The 24,050-nt window shown below is 36.8% G+C and overlaps 1 protein-coding gene across 12 annotated transcripts; it reads left to right on the top strand.

The window, feature by feature from the left end:
• The first annotated feature begins 218 nt into the window (after positions 1–218).
• Positions 219–23,693, top strand: osbpl2b (oxysterol binding protein-like 2b). Of its 12 annotated transcripts, none has more exons than XM_088607636.1 (16): positions 219–439; positions 8,773–8,909; positions 10,182–10,246; positions 11,256–11,404; positions 12,659–12,791; positions 13,030–13,105; positions 13,735–13,869; positions 14,404–14,501; positions 15,335–15,517; positions 15,852–15,959; positions 16,274–16,363; positions 16,849–16,972; positions 17,308–17,433; positions 18,286–18,409; positions 19,051–19,141; positions 19,881–23,693. In XM_088607636.1, the coding sequence occupies exons 4-16, from the start codon at positions 11,368–11,370 to the stop codon at positions 19,981–19,983; spliced, it is 1,428 nt and encodes a 475-aa protein (XP_088463762.1). In that variant the 5' UTR covers positions 219–439; positions 8,773–8,909; positions 10,182–10,246; positions 11,256–11,367; the 3' UTR covers positions 19,984–23,693. The 12 variants fall into 12 exon arrangements, with proteins under 12 accessions (XP_088463762.1, XP_088463761.1, XP_088463767.1 ...); XM_088607635.1 differs by having other exon boundaries at positions 219–468; XM_088607638.1 differs by lacking the exon at positions 219–439 and adding an exon at positions 564–928.
• Positions 23,694–24,050: the final 357 nt, after the last annotated feature.

Genomic DNA, 24,050 nt, shown 5'->3' with positions numbered 1-24,050 from the left:
CTTAACATATTTCCACTCATAACGAGTCTGTATTCCAGCACAGTGAGCAAGCTATTATTTGAAGTCAAAGAAAGGCAGAATGTTTGAAATGTTTGTATGCTCCCTCCCAAATCAAATACACTTCACTTTGGTGATAAGACTGTAAAAGGTGAAAGCATGTAATCACTTGTGATTCTATTTATTTTTCTAAGGTGGAGATCAAGCAGGAAAAAAAACAGGAAAGAAAGTGAAGAAACCTGATTCAGAACCTCACAAGCCGCACTTGCTTTTTGTTTTACGTTTCTTCTTTTGGAAACACCCAGAGTAGATTTGACATTTTGTGCTCCTTTGTTTATAGGTTCTGCACATGGAAAAAGCTGTAATAAAGTACCTGTCACGTCTTTGGTAAACCATTGATAAGCCGTCAACAATTAAACTGGGCAGAGACATCTCCAAAAAGGTGAGGGACTGTTGTTGTTCTTGAGCAAGGTACGTCACAAGAATTGTTTTAGTAAAATATCCAGCCGTATAAAAGTGAACGAATTTAAATCGCTTTGAATAAAAGCGTCAGCAAAATAAATTATCAGTAATAGTAGATACTGTACTCTCCTGTTTTTTTTTGCACTTGAAATTGCAATTCTGTTACTCGTAACGTACGTTATATTAATACACGACCTTGACAAACAGGACAAGGTTTTCTACTTCACATAGAGCTGTCTGGCAGCAGCTCGTATTATAGCAACATTTTAACCCGAGGAGAAAGAAAAAATACATCACTACTGTACTTAACAGTTAGCGTCTTGTTTGTCAAGCACTGGTAACCCACAAGCAAGGTCAGAGAGAATTTGTGACAGGCTCAGATTATTTTGCCAGACAAATACCTCTCAGTATTTTTAGATTTCACTCTCGCTCTCTAAGGGAAGCAAGCAGGCAACTACTGTATAAACAAGTAAGTTGAAGAAGTTCAGAAAAAAGTTTAATTTTATCCATTCATCTTTTAAAATCAAAGTGTTTCTTTAGTTAATGTTTTAGAAAATATGTGTAGTATTTAAAGGGCAGTTACTTTGTATTGTATGCTATTTTTTCAATCATCCGTTTAAAACAAATTAACTGAAGTATATCGAACGCAGCATAATATACAAGCTCTTTTTGTAAAATATTGCTTGGTTGCAATTGTCTTGGTTGACGAAAACAGACTGAGATATTTCCTGCTAAAATCATACAAAAACCACATACTGTAAGTAGGGTGCTTTATTGTATTTTCATATTATAAATGGATATTCGGCTTTTACAATCTCAGTGGTATCACTTTAAGACTTTAACGAAAATGCACCATTTTTGACCATTTTTAATCACGACTCGATTTAATTTTTATTAGCCCTGTTTTGGAATAACCAGAAAAAAGCGTGTGTGTGTGTAAAATCACCTGCGTTTTCTTCTTATCAGATGCATGACACCGAAACATGCTTGGCAACTGTTACAAGCTAAAGGCCATTAACAGCCTTCATTCCACAGAACACTTCCTCCACAACAAAACTAGGGACCTCCCCTCTGTCACTGGAGGGCAATACCAGCTTAGGGACGTGATTGGCGCACTGAGGAAACGCGATTTTCTATTTGTATACTTAGCTGTCAGTTATTCACGTCCCCGCCTTGGCCCTCTGGCTGGTTCCTCCTGCTATCAGGCGGCTGCCCTGGTGAGATCTGATAGGGCGCTGGCCCTGTCAATCACACCGCCCTTGTAACCACTTCCGCCTCTGTGTCAGTGCGGGGAGCTCAGTTTGTTGCTTTTGCCTTGTTGGATAAATATAACAGTTTCGGACTCCAAAACCTTGCAGGTAAACGGGTTTTTGCTTTTGTTACACAGCCTACGTGTTAAATTAGAGATTAAGCTTGTTTTCATTGGCGGTAACCCCGGTGCGAGGCCTAATGTCAATCCCTAGCTACGTCCAGTGACTGGCTTCTCTTATCAATAACTTATGAGAGAACTGGTCTTGTTTTTAGTGGTGTTAAATGAAAGTTGGCGCTGTCGTCGGACCAGGTTGATCTCTGAAGGCAACCAGATAAGATTTTAACTTAGGAGTTATGTGGTGAGTGGACTGTGCGGGCATAGATAGCTAATGGAGTCAGCCCCCATCTTTCTGGAAAACAGACCTGCTTGAATAGGAATGGTGCGAGTCTTTTCTGGTGAAAACAACGGACTGTCTTGTGATGCTGTCACAACATCAGATGTTTTTAGAGCTGTGAAGGGCCATTAGTTCGGGTCGAGGTATATCTTTGCTTCTACCCGAGATGTTATCCTATTTTCTTGCCTTCCTAAAATCAAGTTCTGCAACTTGGTGCACTTGAGTTTTAAGGATGAGCAATGCAGCAGCCCACTGGCTGGGGTCGACCAGTACCGATCACTATTTAAACTGCTGCATGAAACGATTCATGCTGTACTTGTATTGCAACTCTTTATAATCTGTAAGAAAACGGATGTGGCCATATTCGCGATCCAGTTTGTGATTGCGCATAAAAGATGAAGTACCTACCCAGTTTGTGCATCTCTAATAATCAGAGATTTACATTGTAGTGCTCTTTTGCAACGGGCTGGGAAAAATATGCTAACGCCAGTATTCTTGTTTGTTCTTTTTAGTATATTTTTTTAATCTGTGAAATACTGCATTTTCATCAACGGAAGTCGAATTAGTTCGGGGGAAAAATGTTTGTTCAAAGCTTTTTCGTATTGAGTAAAATATGTACGCCACATTGATAATTGTGCTGCCCTGAAAGTTAAAAAGACTTACAATGTAGTGTACGAGAACAATGCTTATACTGTTTGCTATTGTAATGTGAAGCAGTTAGCTACAACGGGCAATTTGTTTTCACCTTTATTACTGCTATAATTTCCCACTCTGAACTAATGTTTTTTCTGCCTGATTTTGAAATAATAGATGCGATGCATTAGTGAATTCTCCAGGTGTATACGTCTCTGAATGATTGCTGGGTGGCTATGTCTTTTAATGCAAAGCAGATATAGTGATTCTACTTAACCCTGTATGCTCATAAACCACGTTAAACTTGTATTTTAATGCACATAAGTATTTAAAAGGCTATTGACTTCGTTGCACTTTGTAGTTTGGTAATGAAACCACAAAAGTGAGAGTTGGACAGCCAAAGTCTCAGACAGAAAGGGGATTTTTGAATATGAGCCTGGTTTTATTTAGCCCTAGCTATTAGTAACCACTTTTTAAACGGTAACAGATCTCCAGAGAGCTGAAAGAAAAGGTATATATTAACCACATTACAAAGAAGGTTGGAGGGCAATCGCAGAAGGAGCTCGCAGGTGTTTTGCAACTCATTTGTAAAGCAGTTAGACCTCAGTTGTATCTCTTGTTCAAAAACATTAATGCTCAGTCTTTTCTGATACTGTTTTTCATTTTTTCCAGCTTTGAAGTTGCAGGGACAGTCTAACCTGCATCAGTAACAACAAAGTCTTAAAAAAAATGTTGTGAGCTTTATATTGAACTCATATGGCAGTTTGCGAATGCTGCTAGAATTAATAAGAGGCATGATGACATAGGTACCTCAGTCATGCCCATGTGAAAGGAATATCATCTTGTGAAGTCTGATGAGCCTCATTTAAAAAATTAAGAGACATCTTTCATTGAAGGTATGCAAAACAATAAACTAGATAAAACACTGTGCTAGTACAGTGACTCAAACATAGAGGAGTCCAGGAAACCTAAAAAACCATAAAGAATTTTCTCTCCTCTATAATCTATTATTTATTACTGGGATAATGTGTCTGTATGCAGAAGCGGTACAGTGATCAGGTCTGCTGTAATACTACACTGACAAAAGGCAGGTGCTGAAATGTAAATGTCCAGAACATTGTGCAGCAGCGCATCTGAAAATAATAAAGCTGCATGAAGGAAATGTAGTAAAGATTTTATTTGTTTTGTTCCTGGATTAAAATAAAAAGCTCATAAGATTGTGAAGCACTTTAAAACTCAAGTCTGTGCTAAGTAGTTTAGTGGTGAAGACTTGGTGAAGGAGCTGTTTAAACAGTAACCCCTGTGGGCTACATACCAGTTGATATTAAATTATGATATAAAACAGCACTTCTGACTTTAATATATTTGCAGTTTTGCAGCAATATATTAACAGTTTGCTTTGTGCTGTTGTATGATAGTGTTTTCCACAATCCAACCCTAATATGGGGGACCCTGTATACTAAATAAGAATCAATTAGCAGAAAATGTTGAAGGGGAGCAATATTGCAGAAAGTCTAATTTTAACTCACTTGAGATTGGAGATTTAGGAAGGCCTAGTTCTTCAGGCTCTGTGTGTGTCATGGTAATGAATGAAAGAGAGAGGCAGTGCAATGTTCCATTTTCATCATCTAGATGGATGCTGCACATTGGTGGTGGTGGAGGGGAGTTCCCATTATCTGTAAAGCGCTTTGAGTGGAGTGTCCAGAAAAGTGCTATCTAAGTGTAAGCAATTATTATTATTATTATTATTTTCTTGGTCCTGTCATAAATTGGTGTGCCAGGAAATGGATTCTCCTTGCATTTGCACGTCTCATAAAATCTTTGCAGTTTCATGCACTACATAGAATTATAATATTGCTATAATTTTGTCTTTTGTCAAACCAAGTTTGTTTAGAAAAAGTCCTTTGTGATTGTTAAATGTATTCTTAATGGTAGTAAGAAATATGGCATATTTAAGAAAGCTTGCTTGCCATACCTATTTTACAATATGTTACACCATTTCTATATTGAAAAATAGATGGGTTGTTGGGGTTGAGGGAGGAGAGATCTCACTGATGGAGTTTCAGGTTTTGTCACTTTAACCTCTGGATGTGATATCAGGGAATATGTCTGAAAGTTTAAACACCTTTAGGGGCAGGAACAGTGTGATTTTAAGGTATCGCAGCAACGCTGACTCATAGAAACCTCAGCGAAGTGTGTGCATTTTGTATCCACCCGAGATTTCCGAGTTTCACAACCTCAGTCTATTGTTGTAAACCAGAAACAAAGGTTAATTCGTCTTAAAGTGCGTTGTTCCCTTACGTTTAACATGCAGGGATTTGTCAGCAAGATGCTGCTTGTGTCACACAGCAAAATGGGCAACATCAGTTGGCTGACAATGACCTCAGGCAGTATATACAGTGAGATAATCCATCGAGTCTTTTTGTTTTCCTCCCTAATGTCACCATACAGATTCCATACGTCTTTACTCTGTTACCTAATTTTTTGAGTAATGGTAAAGACTTAATAAAAAAAATCAAACTGGCCCTCCTTTGTTCAATATGCGGTGTTGTACTCAGGAGCAAGATTGAATAATCATTCCCCTTTACTTGGCTGTCGGAATCTTTGTGTGGTGAATTTTGTAAAACCTAAAGCTACTGCGTTTTGCACCAAGATGATTTAATTGTGAAGTAAAGTTCATGCCCCCACTCCCAGAAGAAAGAGTTATTGATTGGGAGCTGGTAACTTGACATATGTAACACACCTGAAAGACCGACATATTGTTTAACAAAAACTAATTTGTTTGTGTTCCTTGGAAATGCTTTCTCTAATGTCTTAAACATTCATTAGTCTCAGTTACTAAGAAGTTGTAAAATTGTTTTTTTTATAGGTGCATTAGGGGCATACTGTACTAAATTTGGTTTGGAGTGTTCTCAATGAATCTGGGTGTAACTATTCTTACTGTCAGACAATCCTTGGCCTTAATGTGACTCAGCTAGTTAAACAAGATTCCATTCAAATGAATTTGCTGGACTGTTTGCTGAAGCCGAAAATGCAAGGTCTGTGGCTCTGATAGGCAGATACAGTAAGCTCCATGGCGAGTTTGGAGGTAAATGCTGACTTTAATCAGAAATACGGATTAGTTGAAACGGTGTCGAATAGGGCACTGAAAAATATTGTAATTTTTCACTGTGTTAGTTTAAATTATTTGCTATGTTCTGTAACTTAATTTAGTTTAAAACTAAAAATAATTCATTATATGCGTGTTAAAATGGTGTATTACTTGAGTTCTGAAATTCTTTTAAGTGGTACATAACTTGGTTGTGCTAGTGTTACACCAGTTTAGTATGGACTGTGTTTTTGATCAGCTATTACACCAGTTCCAGTTGCTTTAGTTACCAATGTTCCTCTCAGGCCATTGTCCTGTTTAGATCATGCTATTGTTTGAGTGTTTACAGTGTTTCGCACTGTAATTGCTCAGAGATCAGGTACACACTAGTAAGGGACAATCAATAGCTATTGGGGTAAACAAGGCACTAAGTGGAAACATCAATAATTTCTGATATGAGTTTATTAGCAGCCCTGTAGATACAGGCTACAGTTGTACAGTTGTTGTCTGTTACAGATTCTAGTAATACTGGAAAACATCAAGGTAAAAAACTGAAGTTGCCAAAAGTGTACATGTATTTTGTCATAATTTAATTGGATATTTATCAGCATTCTGACACTTGTGGAATCACCTGGGATGTGACTTATAGGAATGTGGTATCATAGTCATGTTTGGTTATGAAATGTGAACTTCTACCTGGTACTGTAGAAACCTAATTTCTGTGTATTGAAAGGGATAGTTTTGTCTTTCATTCTTAGCACACATAACTAAATTGGTACAAGGTTTTGGAATTCTTTGCTAATGCTAGATCATAGCTGTGATTTCTCTTTTAAGCACACAAATGTTTTAGGCAGATAATGTCAGTCAGTAATTTGTAAACTGAACATGTTGTAATAGATCGTAATTGACTAAATATCTGTTGGACTGGCACTTGCTATGGTATTTTTAAAATTAAGACATTTGTTGATTTAACAGGCCGTCATCATCTTGGTTAGTCAGGAAGTGAATTAGTTATCAGAATGTGTCCATTAGGCGAGGTAATGATTTTGCTCATGGAGTGATTTGGAGTTGAAGTTTAAACTGTTTGACATGTTTTTTTTATCTAATCTAAGTAATAGATTAGGCTTGGTAAACAACACCTGTTCAGTACAGAATGTTTTCTTAAAGGAATAGTGTTGAACAGTTGGGTTCAATCTTTCAGTGTCTTGAGAAGAGGCTGGAGATCTGAAATCCCAGCAGTGTGAAATCCTTTAGCTTGCAAAATATTTGTGTAAGGCTATGGAAGCTATAAGCTATGTTGTTGGTGAATATGCATGCCTTATGTCTGGTAAATTGCTGAAAAGGCAGGTCTCAGCCTGGTCCAGTTGCATCTCATTAGATAATAGTTGTCTCAGAGACTCTCAACTGATAAAGCAAAAATGAATTCAGTGTCTTTCTGGATTGATTGCTGCTACTTTTTTTCATTTATGGGGATGGAAATGTTCACGTCGGAGAGGACATGTGAGTGTAGTTTTCCACTGCGTCTCCAGATTCTGTTTTAATGTTACTGAAATGAATATTGTATGACATAGTAACTATATTGTACTTCACTTAGATCATGGTATCTTTTGTACAAAGACAATACAGTAATTCTGAACAGTATTGGTATGAGGTGAACATTTTGTTTTTTGTTACCTCGTACAAGTGTGACTTTGTGTTTAAAACAATACTTCTGTCAGTGAGAAAGTAGGAGGCTGGTGGTGTATTGGACCCATAATCACACGCATTTACTTTTATTTCTCGTTTTAACAATCTGCAATTATCTTTCTTGTCAGTGATTCCCACACTCTTAATACATTCAGCAAAGACACTTTTTTTATTAAATTGGCAAAATATAGGTGCCATTAGGTATCCAATATGTACAGTATCATATGTCTAGTAAGAGTATTTGTATTTTTCCAAACCTTATTAATACACCAGAGAATATTAAGAAGATTTATTTATGTAAATATATTTGTATAAATGGCATCTACAGTACTGCTTTGGGAAAGTAAACGTGAATTATAAAGAAAATGTATTTTTCTTGCTCTGCTTAGTCCTTGGTCTGCTTGGATGATTTCAGCTGTATTTTATGATCCTGAGCCCTCCAAAGAGTTTTGAAAGCTAAAGGAATTGAAGAAGTAGTGAAGTTTGTAATGAAAGCTGGGTAATATTAAAAGTAATAATTAACTGCATCTGAGTTAAACAGGCATTAAGTTACTTATTTTTTATTTATAAATATGGTTATATTCAAATATCTGTTAATTTATATATCCAGTCAGGTTTTAGATTCACGTGGTATTTTAGGGATCATTTGATCTTTTTCAGTGGCCTTATGGTAAGAGTTGTTCCTAGCCACTAATGCCTCTGACTGTGACAATGAAGGAAACCTTGCGCAAGGAAACCCCCTTACCAAAGTACAAGCAGTTATTTTATTATGTCGCAGAATCACTGATGGTTGTAATTACAGAAGGTATCTCTACATGCACATGAGATGTACGTTTATGTAAAAATAAATTCAATTAGGCACAAAAGGCCAAATAATAAAAGCACAGCTGCTTTCTTCAGGTATCCCTCTCAGCTCATCTGTGGGTCTGGAGAAGGCCTTTGCTGATAAAGATTGTTCTGTAGTGAGCAGCCTAGTAGTGTGGACAGTAATTCTAAATTAGGTCAAAAGGACTTTCTTTTCATATTGCTGAGTGTTTATATTTTCTGCTTACCTAAAATGGAAATGAAGCTCTATATAATTATTATTATTATACTTCCAGGACTTTTAATTTTAATTTCCCACTTATGATTTCTCTTCTCCGTAGGAGAGCATGCTCTTTGCTTTACAGTAAGGCGATGAAAAAGCCAGGTCACACTTTTGTAAAATCCGGTTAGGACTTGAGAAAGCTCACTGTGAAGGTTCTCCTTTTTTCCCAACAGCTCAGTGCTTTTGTGAAAACACTGAAGTATCAAGTTGGTTTCTTCTGTCAACACGGAGTGGCGCTTTTCTTGGTGGTACCCCAGCCAATGTGTTTGTTTTCCCCGAACAGCATCCAAAACATACTGTAGTGCTTAAGGTGAGAAGAAGGCTTTCCTTTTGGACTGCTACCGTAGGTTCTTTGGGATTCAAGGCAATGCTTTTCCCTCCCAGTTTATCAAGTCCTGTTATTATGAATGATGTGAGCATTCCCACCATCCCACACCTAAAGATAAATCTCTGCTTAACTAGGATGTAAATATTTATTGATTCAGTTGTTTTTAGAAATTCAGTTGTCATTTAGAAAATGACATGGCTATTTGTGTGTACTGTACTGATCAACCTTAGTATTGGAAATGATGATAATGCCCTTTTTCACCCTATTTTATGATAACACTGTCAAGATTGCCTTCTTAACCCACACGGGGTACAGCATGCAGGAATTGTTTTACTGCATCGGTCGGGGGATGTTTGCTGACGAGATTAGCGTGCATTTCGGGGGAATCTGTGATCTCTGCCTGTCCCCCACCAGTTATTGCTTAATTCCAAAATCAATGGGGGAGAAAAACACATTCAAACAGGGGTCTTCTGAATTGTCTGTGGGGGTCCCCAAAAGCAAACTGGAAATGTTAATACCCTCTCAAGTTATGTAGTAGTAATAAAAGCAGCACTCACAGAGCAGCTTAATTCCTAACATGCCTTAAAGTAGGCCCCGCTGATTCCTGGTTCTGCTTTTTAATGTTTTGTACTTGATAGCTTAAGTTCTGTAATAATAGTGTACGATATTGTATTTTTTCAGTTTTTGAAATTTATTGCGGTTAAAGACCTGGTAGCCTAGCAGCTTCATACTCATGCTTTATTTAATTTGTATTAACTAATACTGGAGTTGGTCAGCCTAGATGATAACGTGTTAGAAAACGCTTTTCCTGACATCTTCCTGGGAACCACAGCACCAGTTGAAAAGGAAATGAGCAGATTTCATCATGAACCGAAGCTGCTTCAGACTTCCATCTGCAAAGCTGCCACGATCATATTTATACCTGCAATTAGCAAGAAACAGCTTTGAGAAATGCAGTTGACACTAAACAGTGCACTGCTCCCTGCTTTGAAGTGCATTAGGTCACTTAACTCCAGACATAGGAGTTCACATTATTGTGCCAGTACAAGTAAAAATGTTGCAATACGGGGTTCCTAAACTAAGATGTCTTCCTGACAGACATTTGTTTTGCATATCGCCAACAAACAAAAAAGAACTGTTTGGCCAATTAACTCCAAACTTGGTAATTATATTCTAGTGGCAGTGCAATTACAGTGTGGCAAAATGAGGTTTCCATGTAAACCACAGGCTTCTCTACCTCCCTTTTTCCCTCAGCTACGTGTCCTGTGCTGCAAACTGCTCTTCTTTGAAAACTCTTTGGCCAATTAACTCCAAGCCTGGTTGGTATCATTCTATTGACAATACAGTTGAAGTATGGTGATAGGGGGTTGATGTGTAATCAAAGTTGACCACCTGTCCGCTCTGTTGTTCTCTTGTCCATACATGCCTGTTACACTGCTGTGCAAAACCTGTTTTCCCAGTCAAGTCTAGGAGAAAATACACTTCCAGTATCAAACAATGGGGCTGCTGTATAACTCAAAATAGCCAGCTGACTGCCAGTGGTCATTTGCGCTGTTGCAACCTTAACAATCAAATTGCTTCTGGTTGAATGCAAATGATCTTCAAAAATGGCAAGTATTGTCTCTGACATTAGTTTTATTATGCTTACCAGTAATACAGAATCCTAGCAACAACCTACTGTAGCTTTTCTACAGTATTTTACAACTAGGATCTTTACTTAGTGCTTTTTGGTTTCTGAATTAGTGAAGACACAGATAATTATTTCACCTTCTTTCTTTTTTACAAATTTGTTTACCAGAAGTAGTATCATGTTATTGGACCATAATATTGTTACTTTGTAACTTGCTGGGAAGCTTTCAGATGTGCTTGCCTATTATAGCACATTTTCTGCTTATAGACTGGTGTTCCATATATTTTTATAGTTCTTATTGAGATAAAGAAGGGTCTTCCCAGCTCTAGACAGGGAAACATTCTAGTTGGGTCAGAAAATGGTTTTACATATTTAGCCTTAGCATACAACTTCCTTTAAAACATACATAACCTCAGGTGACAATTGGTCAAACAGAGCATGTTCTCTGTTTTTCAGAAACTTTGTAAAAAATTATTATTCACCAAAAACAACATGACACCACTGAACCAGATGAGTGTAATTTGTTGCTGGTAGCAATGTGGCTATAATTGCTAGGGCCATAGGTCTACTGTATATGCTCTACATTTCCATATGTTCAAGACAAGATAAGCAAAAACAGATATCTTACAGTCAATGAATGCAGCCCAGTTGTAACTACATTCGAGAGCATGAATTTTTGTTTTATTGTTTTGTTTCAGGCCTTCTGGCTTAGCAGCTAAGAAATCCACGGGACAAGCAACACGTCTGCCACACGACAGAACAATGTACTAGAGAAACGACAATTGAACAGACGCGTTTGTAGTTTAGAAAATGAACAGCGAGGAGGAGTTTTTTGATGCCATCACAGGTAAGAAACCAGTTCAAAGCATAGTGAGAGATACATAGATGTAACCACTTTGCTCAACAAATGCTGAGGGAGCAGTGGTCAGGGAACTGGACTCATAACTGGGAGGGTGTGGGTACAAGTGTACCCTTGAGCAAGGCACCTCACCTGAACTGTCCCAGTAAAATTTCCAGCTGTATAAATGGGTGCAATTGTAGGTTGCTTTGGAAATGTGTGTCAGACAAATTAAAAAAAGTTATTACTAGCACTGAATAGTATCATCTTCCATCACGTGTGCAGTGTTTTAATTATGCATTAACCTATTATATTATGTAATGGATTTCATTGTAATGTCTTGCTGCGGGGCAATAAAGGCCCAAGAGCTAAAGTATTATGTATCATTATGCCATTATATACTACATAGAAGCAGATGGCTTTGTTGATAAATGATGTGACCCCTGAAAGCTTTGAATTAAATCAGCTAATTATTTCTTTATTTATTTCCAATTAATAAGCATGCCTAAATCATCACTTTCATATACTGTATGTAAAATGACATAACCTTTGTTTAAATGTTTTGAGTCCTAAATAACAGTTCAGTCATCAGTTTTTTTATTTCCTGTCACTTGCACATGTGTCTCTGTTCTGAAGCTAATATATGCATAATAATATGCAGAATAGATTGCCTAAGGCTGTTTGTTTTATGTCGATTAATCTCTGAAAAGATTATTCTGAAAATGTCACTCAGGCTCAGATGTTCACAATGTACAGTGCAAGGTAGAATTAGTATTATTGTAATGCCGATTATGTCAGAATGTAGTGTTTCTGATAGATTAGTTTTAAATTTAAAATGGCACAAGCAACGTGACATCAAAATGAAAGTGAACTGAGAGGTGTAATTATGAAAAGGTGTGAATTATTAATGTCAGTCCATGGAGATGTACAGTTATGCAAAACCATTAATACAATAAGTATGAAACCCTTTGAGTTATAGGAGAAAAAACTGTAACATATAATGAAGAATTTTAATTCACATTTGAGGAAATGTAATCAATATAAAAAAATATACAGAAAGAAGCACCTACTGCTCCTGCTGTGATACAGCACACCTCAAATAGCAACATTGATTAAAGGGAGTGATAATATGTTTGCTGTTTCTGGTTTTCAGGATTAATATAGAAGAAGCTAGCAGTATGAAACGTTAATTCTTACCTCTAAGAACGATAGAAAAAAATGTCTGTATTATATTATAAATATTTTTGTTTGCATGTGCATCAGGCTTGGAGTCGGATGAATCCTGCGAAGGTACATCAGAAACCAGCTATAAAGATGCAATTGTTTTTGATGGAGGCAACATCAGTCAGAGCAAGAATGGGACTACGCCACAGGAGAATGGAATCAAGCAGCGCAGGTATAGTCAGGTTCCAGCTCCATTACCATGGGGAGGATTTCCCCAGAAACCATTCTTTGTCATGAAAAGATTTGTGATATTAAAACGCTTTCTCATTGCTTTTAAGCTGCTGACTGTCTAACCCGTATATCTGAGATTTTTGGGGCACTGGGTTTAAACACGTACTGTAAAGGTTTCATAATGGTAATCCCACTGCTTCAATCCCAAACTGTAAAATGTTTGTTGCTGTGTCTTCCAGAACAACCTTGCCAGCGCCAATGTTTTCCCGAAATAATTTTAGCGTGTGGGGAATATTAAAGAAATGCATTGGACTGGTGAGTAAACCACCATGGTGCTCTTTTTGTGTAAAGACACTCTGCTGGTGTGAGTCCTCATTTAACAGGGAATGCTGGAGAAGAGAAACTTCAGCTCAGCCACACAAGAAGGCTAATAAATAATGTTTTCTAAGATGAAACATGGGAGACAATATTCCAGTTATGCTGCATGTATTTATGTCTTTTTTTAAGTTATGTACTTGGGTCTCAAAGTATAAATATTCATATTATGATAATTTGTAATTCCTTACGCTTAAATAGTGCTTTTCTGGACAGTCCTCTAAAAGAGCATTACAGGATGCTGTGATGGCAGCCTGAGTGCGCCAGTACACTCACCAACACACCAGCTGTCAGTGGGGAAGAGAACAGAGTGATGAAACCAATTTGTAAATGGGGAATGTTAGGAGGCCGTGACTGGTAAAGGCCAATGGGAATTCTGCAGGATAAGAGTAGTAACACCCCTACTCCTTTCAAGAAACTTCCTGGGATTTTTAATGACCACAGAAAGTCAGGACCTCGGTTTTACATCTCATCTGAATGACGGACTATTTTTCTGTTTATGTCAAATAAAGATTGTATTTGTTCTATACAACAGTGATGGAAAAATAACTGACTTTTTTGTGTTTCAGGAGCTTTCCAAGATAACGATGCCTATAGTATTTAATGAGCCACTGAGCTTTCTGCAGCGAATCACAGAATACATGGAGCACACATACCTCATTCATAAAGCATGCTCTCTCTCAGACTCTGTGGAAAGGATGCAGGTGATCCATTTAGATTTTTTTGTCTTTCTGTGTCATGTGTTCTAAGAGAGTTTTGAATCTGGTTTGAGCAATTTCTGAGATATGAGTAGACACGACCTAATCTGATTCAACTTGTCTTGTGCGGTCAAGGATTTAAGATGCAAAAGAGATACAGGGACAATTTGTCTTATCTGTTATGTGTCTTATCTGTCTTATCTTGCTATTCTAACATATCTACACAGCATCTAAAGTACTTTTAAAATATATCTGAATGTGAACCATTACGTACATAGGGGACATAAAATCTATTTTATTTCAAAGGCGGTATATATACGATTCTACTTACTATTCTCTTAAAGATCCTAGCTTAATAAACTTTAATGTTTTCATGATATCAAAAACGGACCCATTTGAATAATTTACTGCGGTTTGTTTCTCGAGGAATCATGAATAAGAAAAAACATTTAGATTAAAATGACCTCTTCATCAGACAATTCTGATTGCTTGCTTTTACTGGAGTGATTTATACTTGCTGAGCGTGTTGCTCTCTTCCAGGCTGTAGCTGCTTTTGCTGTGTCTGCAGTAGCATCTCAGTGGGAGCGAACTGGGAAACCATTCAATCCGCTGCTAGGAGAAACCTATGAACTCACACGGTGAGGACTCATTGTCCAAAAACATTTTGGTTAGAGTGTTTTCTAAAGAGTGTAAAGGTATTTGTTCTCAGCAAGATGCTACAGTACAAATGTGCTGTGAAGGATTCCACTACAATACAGAAAGACTTATAGCAGTGCTTGCACAGTTACTATTACAATGTTTCCTCAAACCATAAAAAGGCAAGAGTTTTTTTTTTCAGATTTCTACATCCTCTTTTACTTCTCTGTCTCCACCCTTGCAGTTTTTACTCTTTCCCTGGTTGTGTTGCACCTGAAATCTGTTGAAAAGTTCCCACAATGATGTTCACAATGTGTGGTGGGAGCTGCTCATTGGACAGTGAGCCAGTTAGATATGATTTGGTTGTGTACATCTGCCTGACCATATGTTTACTAAAAGAAGCCTTTAAACCTTTAAGTTGTATGACAATAAGGAAGAGTACAGTACGTTGATTTTTAAATTATTCATTTTAGCTTTATTAATATTGTCTTTACAAATGTTCAATTCAAATACAATACATTTTGTTTTAGTTAATCTGGCCCAATATCCCACAGTTTGTTAATTTCCTTAAGACAAAAAGAGGAACAATTACACAAAATTTCAAATTTAACAAACAGCATTGTGGCCTCATGTGAAAGTTCATGGTGGCAAGTCAAAAAGTAAGGTTTCTTTGAATAAATTATATTTTTTCACACAATGGGGTATTAAAGAGTTATAACTTTGTATTTTCATATTTTCATACGAAAGTTATTTTTAGACCAGGTGTAGGTTTGGATAATTAGATGAAAATTACAATTAGATCATTTGGATTAATGGTTTTGTGTTCTACTTCCAGAGCGGATCAGGGATTTAGGCTCATATCTGAACAGGTCAGCCATCATCCTCCCATTAGTGCTTTCTACTCCGAAGGCATTAACAACGACTTTGTTTTCCACGGCTCTATCTACCCCAAACTGAAGTTCTGGGGTAAGAGTGTAGAAGCAGAACCCAGAGGAACTATCACCCTAGAGCTGCTCAGGTAAGCATAATCTTCAGAACCAGTCTCTTTCCTTAAAGCTTTTCAGTGTTTCTACTGAAAAAAAACTACTGGTTAACAACACTGTTAAATTGCATTTTAATTAATGCATTTATTTTAACATCACCTATTAAATATACATGCATATGTACTGTACTATGTATTTTTTACAATAAAAATGTTAATGCTTTAATTACCCAAACATAAATCTTTAAAATTTTGTAATAGTTTTTTTTAGCTTTCAGATAACTTACTGGTTATTGGCTTTAAGGGAGAAGAATGGAATTGCATTTTCAGTTTTGTTTGCTCAGCTTGACACATTTTGTCCCCTCTTCAGGCATAAAGAAGCTTACACATGGACAAACCCTTCCTGTTGTGTACATAACGTTATTTTAGGCAAACTTTGGATAGAACAGTATGGAACGGTTGAGATTATCAATCACAGGTAAGCAAACAGTTTTCTCTCATGTGCTTTAGCCTTTGGCTCAGGCATTTTCTGCCTCTAGCTGTTCTCTGTACTAGAAATACTTGAATGCTTACAAACCTTGGCAGTATAAATGGTTAGTTACACCAGGAAAGATCTGTGTATTTGCAGCCATTTCACATGTATGTGCATTGTACTAGATATGCTTATCATACTCAGTTAATACATTATCTAGAAGAGTTTAACCTGATCCCATGGTTAAAATATTTTAAATTGTGATTGATTGCCTTGCATGCAAAATTAACAGGGCCACCTTTTCCCCTATGCTTTAACAGTACTGGAGAGAAATGTGTATTGAACTTCAAACCATGTGGGATGTTTGGGAAAGAGCTCCACAGAGTTGAAGGGTACATTCAGGACAAAAAGTAAGTTTTGGAAACTGAGCAACATGGAAGTTTCTTTGTAGCTTAGCTGTCTATATGAATGACGGGTGATTTGTAAAGTACATGTAACTACTAAGTTAAGTACTGACCGCATTGAATAACTTAGCTGGTTAGGGATGCTTAAGACTGGCTTTTCCTTAAGACAAAAAGCATAAAAATCACCTTTTTTTCCTTCACCATCTCATTGTCCTGTCCCTCTAGTGACTCCAAACAGCAGTAGCCTAACAATAACTTTGTCTGCTGAATAACATGTAGATGTACTTATAGCTGAATTCCTTTAAAAACATCTACACTGAATTCAGTGGGTTTTTTTTAGTGTAGCTTAACCTTGGCGACATGACTGTTCTATAGCCTCAGACCTCTTTGTATCAGTTTTGTACAGTAGCATTGAATAAAAATCATTGATTATGTTTCCACTTATTGCTTCTGCTTGGATGTGGACTCAATTGGTTTCTTTTCTGAAACAGTAAGAAGAAATTGTGTGTGATTTATGGCAAATGGACAGAATGCATGTGGAGTATAGATCCTCATCTCTATGAAGCAAACAAAAAGACTGACAAAAAAGCATCTGACACGAAGAAACAGAAGCAGGTATTTCCTCTTATCTGCTTGCTCAGAACAGACTGTTTTACTTGTGGTTCATCTAGCATTGGAGATAATTACAATTTTGGTGGGCTGATGCTTTTGTTTTTTGTTTAAATATGATAAACGTTAAGATGTCAGTCAGTACTTTAAATAATCAGAAAACATGACATGCGTGCTTAGTTCACAAGGGTGCTGTAGTTTTTTTTGTAAGCTGATATAACCAACATGTTAAGTCTTCGGGTATGGTCTTTTCACATCGGCAAACTGCAGCTCGGAGTCGTAGTGTGCTGTATTTTGTGGTGTGACTGTACTGTGAAGCATCTTCTCCTTTCCCTTTGCAGGATGAAAGCTTGAAGGCAGAGAACGATGAGGCTGATGACATGCCTGAGGTTCAGGAAACAGTGGCAGTTATCCCCGGCAGTACGCTGCTGTGGAGAATATGGTCCAGACCTCCCCACTCTGCGCAGGTCAGAAGAATTATATCTTCTCCAGCCTGTTGCACTCTTTGTCTCAACAGTATGCAATTCTTGAGTTACCAGACTCTCGATGGAAGAGATATTGTTGTCTTTGTGAAGTTGAATCCATCTTCCTCTTTCAAAGCTTTTCAGCAGCCACATATTTTATAAAACCCCACCTCTAAAAACACCCTAGATAATTTTTTCCCCCGCTAATTGTCTGCCACAAGTAGGGGCAATTCTGGTCCTGGAAGGTCAGTGTGTCTGTAGGTATTCTAGATCTCTTCAAAGCAACGGCACTGATTGGCTTTGGGCAAACTTTAAATAGGTCTTGTTCAATCAATAATTGAAAACAAGCAGACACATTGGCACTCTAGGACCTAAATTGCCCATTCATGTTTTGCTGACAGAATGCCATATTTATAGTGTAGAGCACTGCTGAGGTAGGGTGCACATTTACCAGCCAGAGCTGTTGGTTCAGCTTTTGTCCAGTGCCTGCAAACTTGCAGTGGTATCAGTAAGAAAATGTGCTGGTTATCCTGTTGGGATAATCTCTCCTGTCACTGCAGAACTTGGAGTATGTGAATATGTGACTGACAGGTGGGTTTTTTGAAAGAGCATTTCTGGAGCTCCCTGTAAAGGTAAAGGACTGGTGGCTGTAAAGCCTTAAAAATTTACAGTCTATTGACTCTAGGCAATTGTTCTAAGACTTGAGAGTTTTAAAACAATTGGAAATTCCAGATGGGTGGGCACATAATGAAAATAATTACTGGTTTCTAAAAATATTTCTAAATTTCTAAAAAATAGTATTGCCTGCTTGTACTTGCCTTGTACCTTTTACTTCCTATTTTTATGTATTCCCAGATGTATAATTTTACAAACTTTGCTATCACTCTGAATGAACTGGAACCAGGAATGGACCGGATTTTACCACTGACAGATTGTCGCCTGCGTCCGGACATCAGGGCCATGGAAAATGGAAACATGGGTGTGTAAGACTTGTAGCATTGAACAAACCGAATTTTTATCCATAATAAGCATCAGCTCATTTTGCTTGCATTTGCTTATCATTAGTCCTGTGGTCCATATTGATTACAAATCATACAATTTATAGATGCAGGGCTGGTTTCACAGGCTAGTTTCAAATTTAGCTTTAACTATAGCTGTAACATGATGCTACATTCTTGGAAGTCCAAGAAGTCCCATCACTAATTGGATGTGTGTGAAACCACTGAATAGTGATTTTTTAAGCTTCACGTATACTGCTTATGTTCACTTTGTGGAGCATTTAGGTAAAGAGCATAGTTTTTTACGTTCAGAAACTGCTTTACCGTACATTTATATTAGCTAAATTCATGCTGAGACTGTAGTTTTAATTGGAAGCCATTTAGTGATTTTAGCAATGTGCATTTATTTTGGACATGGGAGATGTAGATAGATACTTTATTGATCCCGTGAGGGAAATTGGAGTGCAACAGCAGCTTAACACAGTCAACACAGCGATGTACACATGTAATGTGTTGGTATGATACAGTTATCATTGAGCAAAACGTTATCTTTTTACTTGTGGGAAATGAGAAACTTTTCGGAGGCTGTGGTCACCCCCTGGTTTGGTTTTGTGTTTGACAGAAGTGGCCAGCAGGGAGAAGGAAAGGCTGGAGGAGAAGCAGAGGGCTGCTCGTAAGGAACGAGCCAAGAGCGAGGAAGAGTGGTCACCCAGGTAAACATCATCATGTGATTGACAGCATCAAGCAGGATTATGGGATGTCTGTATTTCTCATTTTCCACAAGTGTTCACTGTCTTTAAAAATAGGAATTCTTTACTAACTCCATTGTATAACTTAGTTGCATTTACAGTAGACTAAAATGGATCCAGTTTCCTCAGCATTATTTATCTTACATAGAAAACATATAAATAAGTGCACTTCAATTAAAAAAAAATTGAACCCGATAATGTCTTACTCTAACATTTATAGAGTTGTAGAAAGAACAGTTAATGAGTATTACCTTATTTTTAATGGCTGAAAATGTCTTCCTTCCTATCTGCCTGGTTTTATCCCCAGAAATCTTAATGTTTTTAGATTAATTTTTAAGGCTAGTCCACTGGGAAAAGGGCAGTGCCTATTTCCTGTTCTTCATATATTCACTGAGATTCCTCATAAGCTAAAGATATTCATGCTAAATTTAGGCAAGCAATTAAAGATAAAATGATCAGTTTTTGGTGACTGAGTGTAGAAGGAAATACACTTGTGCTTGATTAAAAAAAGTAGCCTAAAAATACATGGCCTAGCACAGATTATAGTTATTATTATATAGTATGTCTTTTGTGACCTTTAGTGGCTTAATATACTGTATTTGTGCAACACATAACACTTGTCTGTATTGAGTTTTACTATGTTTCTATTCCTTAATGCACATCTGGTATTGAGAAATCTATGGTTTTTAATTCTTTTTTTCAGGTGGTTCAGGTTAGACGCAAATCCCCACACAGGGTCCCAGGACTGGATTTACACAGGAGGGTACTTTGATAGGAATTACACCGACTGTCCTGACATCTACTGAGGGGGTGGTCACCTCCAGCCTTCAGCACCATATCATCTCTAATTGGAAATGGAAGAAACCAGTTGCTCGTTTCCCCCTAACGTGGCACAATTAACAATTTGTACAAACCTTTTCCACTCGTGAAATAGTTCTGAGCCTGGGATGGAAATGTCATTGACTGACAGCGAGAATGGGAAGAAGGAAAGTCGTGATCTCCCCAATTTCTCCCTCAGTCTCAGCATCTGCTATATCTCTGTAATCAGTATTTTTTCTTTTTTTTGCTGTAGTTTCCCTCATGTATCTTGCAGTATGTGGGAGTTTAATCTCAAAAGCATCTTGAAGAAAGATCTCGCAAGAGTCAGCATACGTGCTACAATCATGTCTGGTCAGCTGGTGCACTTTTAATTTTTTTTTGGTTTGTTTTAAGGAATAAGCGCAACTTTAGGTTTAATAGAAACCGGAGGCTCACATTTCTCATTTTCAAGGGTCCTACGTACTGTATTAAACAAAAAATCGGTAATATGATCTTAGCAAGTCTACAGAATCTCTTACGTCACTGTAAAATGTTCTATTTGTGAGTTGTTGGTTAGATTAAAAAGAGAAAACCTGCAGTAGTGCCTATCGGCTAGTTTCAGATGAAGAGACCATTGTGTGCAGTTCTAAACATAAAAGCATTTAATTTAAACAGTAACATGTAACAGCGATCAGTTCTGTGATCGTTTAAAAATTTTCCAAAAAAATGGTACGCATAAAGAATATTAATTTAAAATAAAGTAAGGTTTCATACTGTTTGTCATTTCCTTGTTATAAAAATATCTTATTTTCTGTATATTAAAGCGTCTGTACCTTAAAAATGTCTACCATTAGTGTATGCACTTGATGGGTATAGCTCCACAGTTATGACAGTATGCTAAACAGTATCTGAAGAGACAGTGAAAACACTTGAGACTATAGAAATCTTCAGTGACAAAGCAAAGCATGATGTTGATCAATACCAGCAAAGAAACAGGCATGTGCCATCATGAAATGCAGTAAAAAAGAATGGAAAGATTGTATTTTGTTTTAGGTTTTATATATGAATTCCGGACTTTCCAAACTAGGTTTAAACCATCCGGCTTTAGTATAGCGCATGGTTGTCAGACTCTCTTCCTGGGGTGCCTAGTGTCTGCTGGTTTATTTCCTAACCTAAGTACTCAAATAAGCAATTTGCCAAATTATCAGACATATACAGAACACTCACTCATCAAGGTACATTTACTTATAAAACACATCAGAGCCTAGTTACAGGCATTAGACTTATGCAGTTATTACAAATAATTAGACCCATTATGTAACTGAGAGTGCAGTTTGGAACAAAAACCAAAGGACACTAGGCCTGACACTCGTGGTATAAGTGCATAAAAGATCCTGTTTCAGAGACGAGTGTGTCATTTGTGTTTGCCTTTTCAGTTTGTTTCACCTTTCAGAGCTTAGTTATCTTAGATATCCTCTTCTTTATAAGCATAACAAGTCCCATTACTCAAGCTGTTACTAGTTTGGCCAATTTCACATTTGCACAACTAGTCTGTGTGTGTCCTGTAATTGAAATGTTTTTGGCACTAAATATTTATGTTCCTTATTCTGATGCATGCTTACAAATGTTACCAATTAATTTGTTTTAGTTGGTGAGAAAACTGAAAGCTGCTTAAGACCATGTTTACCTAGTTAGTTAACTAACACTTTTTTAAATAATAAAATCATTCAATTCAAATAGATTTAAGTGTCTATGTGTATGGTTGCCAAAGTGACTATTTTCATGTAGAAATTCCAAAGCCATTCTAATGTTGCAGGTACAGGTATTCATATTTATATCAGTATACAGTATGTTGTAAAAACATGGTTCTGTGGAGTTGGATTAATTCAACTTTAGGACTGGAAATTATCTTGCATTTTTGACTGAACTGGCAGAAATCTTAAGCTAACATTGAATTCCACATTAATTATTCTATTAAGCCTAATTTACCTAAACATCAAATCAGGCTACATAACTGTTATCTCAGAATAAACTAAGAATTCATTGCTGGTTACCATGTGACTTCCAGAATATGAAAAATACTACCTGTATAGTCTATTATTTTTGTGTGAGGAGAATAGATCTAGAGGAAAAAGGGTTCTGAACATAGGTTTTAGAAATGTAGGTCAGCGGTGCTGTTTCTTTCTTTGGGATTGTATTCAATTATTTTCAAATTCAGCCTCCAAGATAGCTAGATTTCTAATGGACAGAAAATGTTTGGCATTTAAAAATAGTCCTCATAGTTTTTTAAAACTATTTTTTCCCTTCACATTCCGAATTGCTGTTTCTGAATTAAAATGCATATTGGGGGTAGAAATGGTAAAATGAAGTTAATTTCCAGATATTGGATAGAATTTTGGGATTTTCTTTATGGTATGTACATGATGTAAACTGTAGATAGTTTAGTATGTAAAAACAGTAATAATAAACTGCTGGTCTTCAGCAGTCTTATATGTCCACTGATTTTTGTCAGTGAGTGCTTTTCTGAACATCTTTATGCTACATAAAAGCAGCTACAGTATAATTGAAAGTAGTGTAGGCTTCTGAAATGTTCAGTGCTTTTAAAACATTACCTAAATCTATGCAAACAACAATCGATATGATCAACGTGTCCCTTAAAATATGGAGTATATAAATACAGTACATAGGTTGGCCTTTTGTGTTTTAGGAATCTAGGAAGATTTATATCATCACCTTCAGGAAAACAATGTGAACTGACTGATTTGGACATAGCTGTGGAGAATTTAATTGGTCTGCTACTTATTGTATGTGTAGTAGATAACCAAGTTTCAAGTGTTATTGCTAGATTGAATTTGACGGTCACTGTCTACATCTTTTGGCTTACTGTTTTCAAATAAAGGTTTGTGGAACTTGCATAGTTTCTTACACTGTTTAGTTTCTTAATTCCGTAAGCAACTAAAAATATATTTTCAAATGAGTATTAAGCGGCGAACGTAAAGGTCAAGTTAAACATTGGGATCATGTGGAAAAGTGTGCAAACTTTCTAAACCATCACTCCATCATTATTGTGCCTTTCATCTTTATTAATGTCACTAAGCATTGGTGTTTAAAATAACTATGCTAAATATTCCAATAGTGCTACCTATTTTCTACCCCTTTGTATATTAAAACACTACTACTGTTGTATTTATCCACTTAATTGCGGTCTTAAGAAATGTAAAAATTGGTTATTTGTAAACTAGCAATATAAAAATGATCATTTAAAGTTTTTATTTTGCTGTGTATGGTTTTTGTGTAGAAAACTAATAACACTTGAGTCTGTACTGGTTGGCTGTCTCCTTGTTGTAAACTACAAATTTCCATTTAGACTAGTTTTTCCCCCTCTTTCTGTACTTTTGTTTGAACAATTTTTAGTTTGCCTTCTCAATATGGCATGGAGACGTTGGGTCATACTGAAAAAGAGACTTGCAAAATGAGTTTATTTTTATAGTATTTAAGGCAATTCCTTTCTCTTTTTGTCAAGTGTACCCCCTGTGTCTGAAAAGTAACATCAAACTAAATCATTTTCTTCTGTTTTTGAGGGGGGAAGAAGAGAGGGAGTTTTATCTGTATGCACAATACTATGTAGGCAGTTAAATGTAAGAGCTTCTCACAAAATCACAATATTCAGTTGGAAATACATTTGTTCTTTTTAAATAAAAAAAAATGTTGGTGAACAGCATGGTTCCTGTTTGTCTGTTTTTTACTGTTGTAATAAATCATGAAATTTTAATGGGAGGGTTTTGCATTAGGTATGGGTATGTGAAGCACTGAATTTAATTATAAATGGTTTTAGATCTTAAATAATATAACATAATGGAAATGATTACCTGAAGAATTTCTTTGCAAGTTAACATGTTCCCGAAGGATACTGACCATGGAGTGGTAGTCTGGTCCACTCAGCAGTCACTGGCCTATGATGATCTGATTCTGCTGTGTTTTTCTTGTGGTTTTGCTGTGATTCTTTCCTTTTATATACAGCTGATTATCCCAGAGTGTTTTACATGTAAGGACGGGGTCAGCTTCATCCACTGCT

This window comes from Lepisosteus platostomus, chromosome 15, assembly GCF_059453375.1.
Source record: "Lepisosteus platostomus isolate fLepPlt1 chromosome 15, fLepPlt1.hap1, whole genome shotgun sequence".
NCBI classification, from domain to species: Eukaryota; Metazoa; Chordata; class Actinopteri; order Semionotiformes; family Lepisosteidae; genus Lepisosteus; species Lepisosteus platostomus.
The sequence above is the reverse complement of the archived record's forward strand: the minus strand, read 5'-3'. Positions and strand labels throughout refer to the sequence as shown.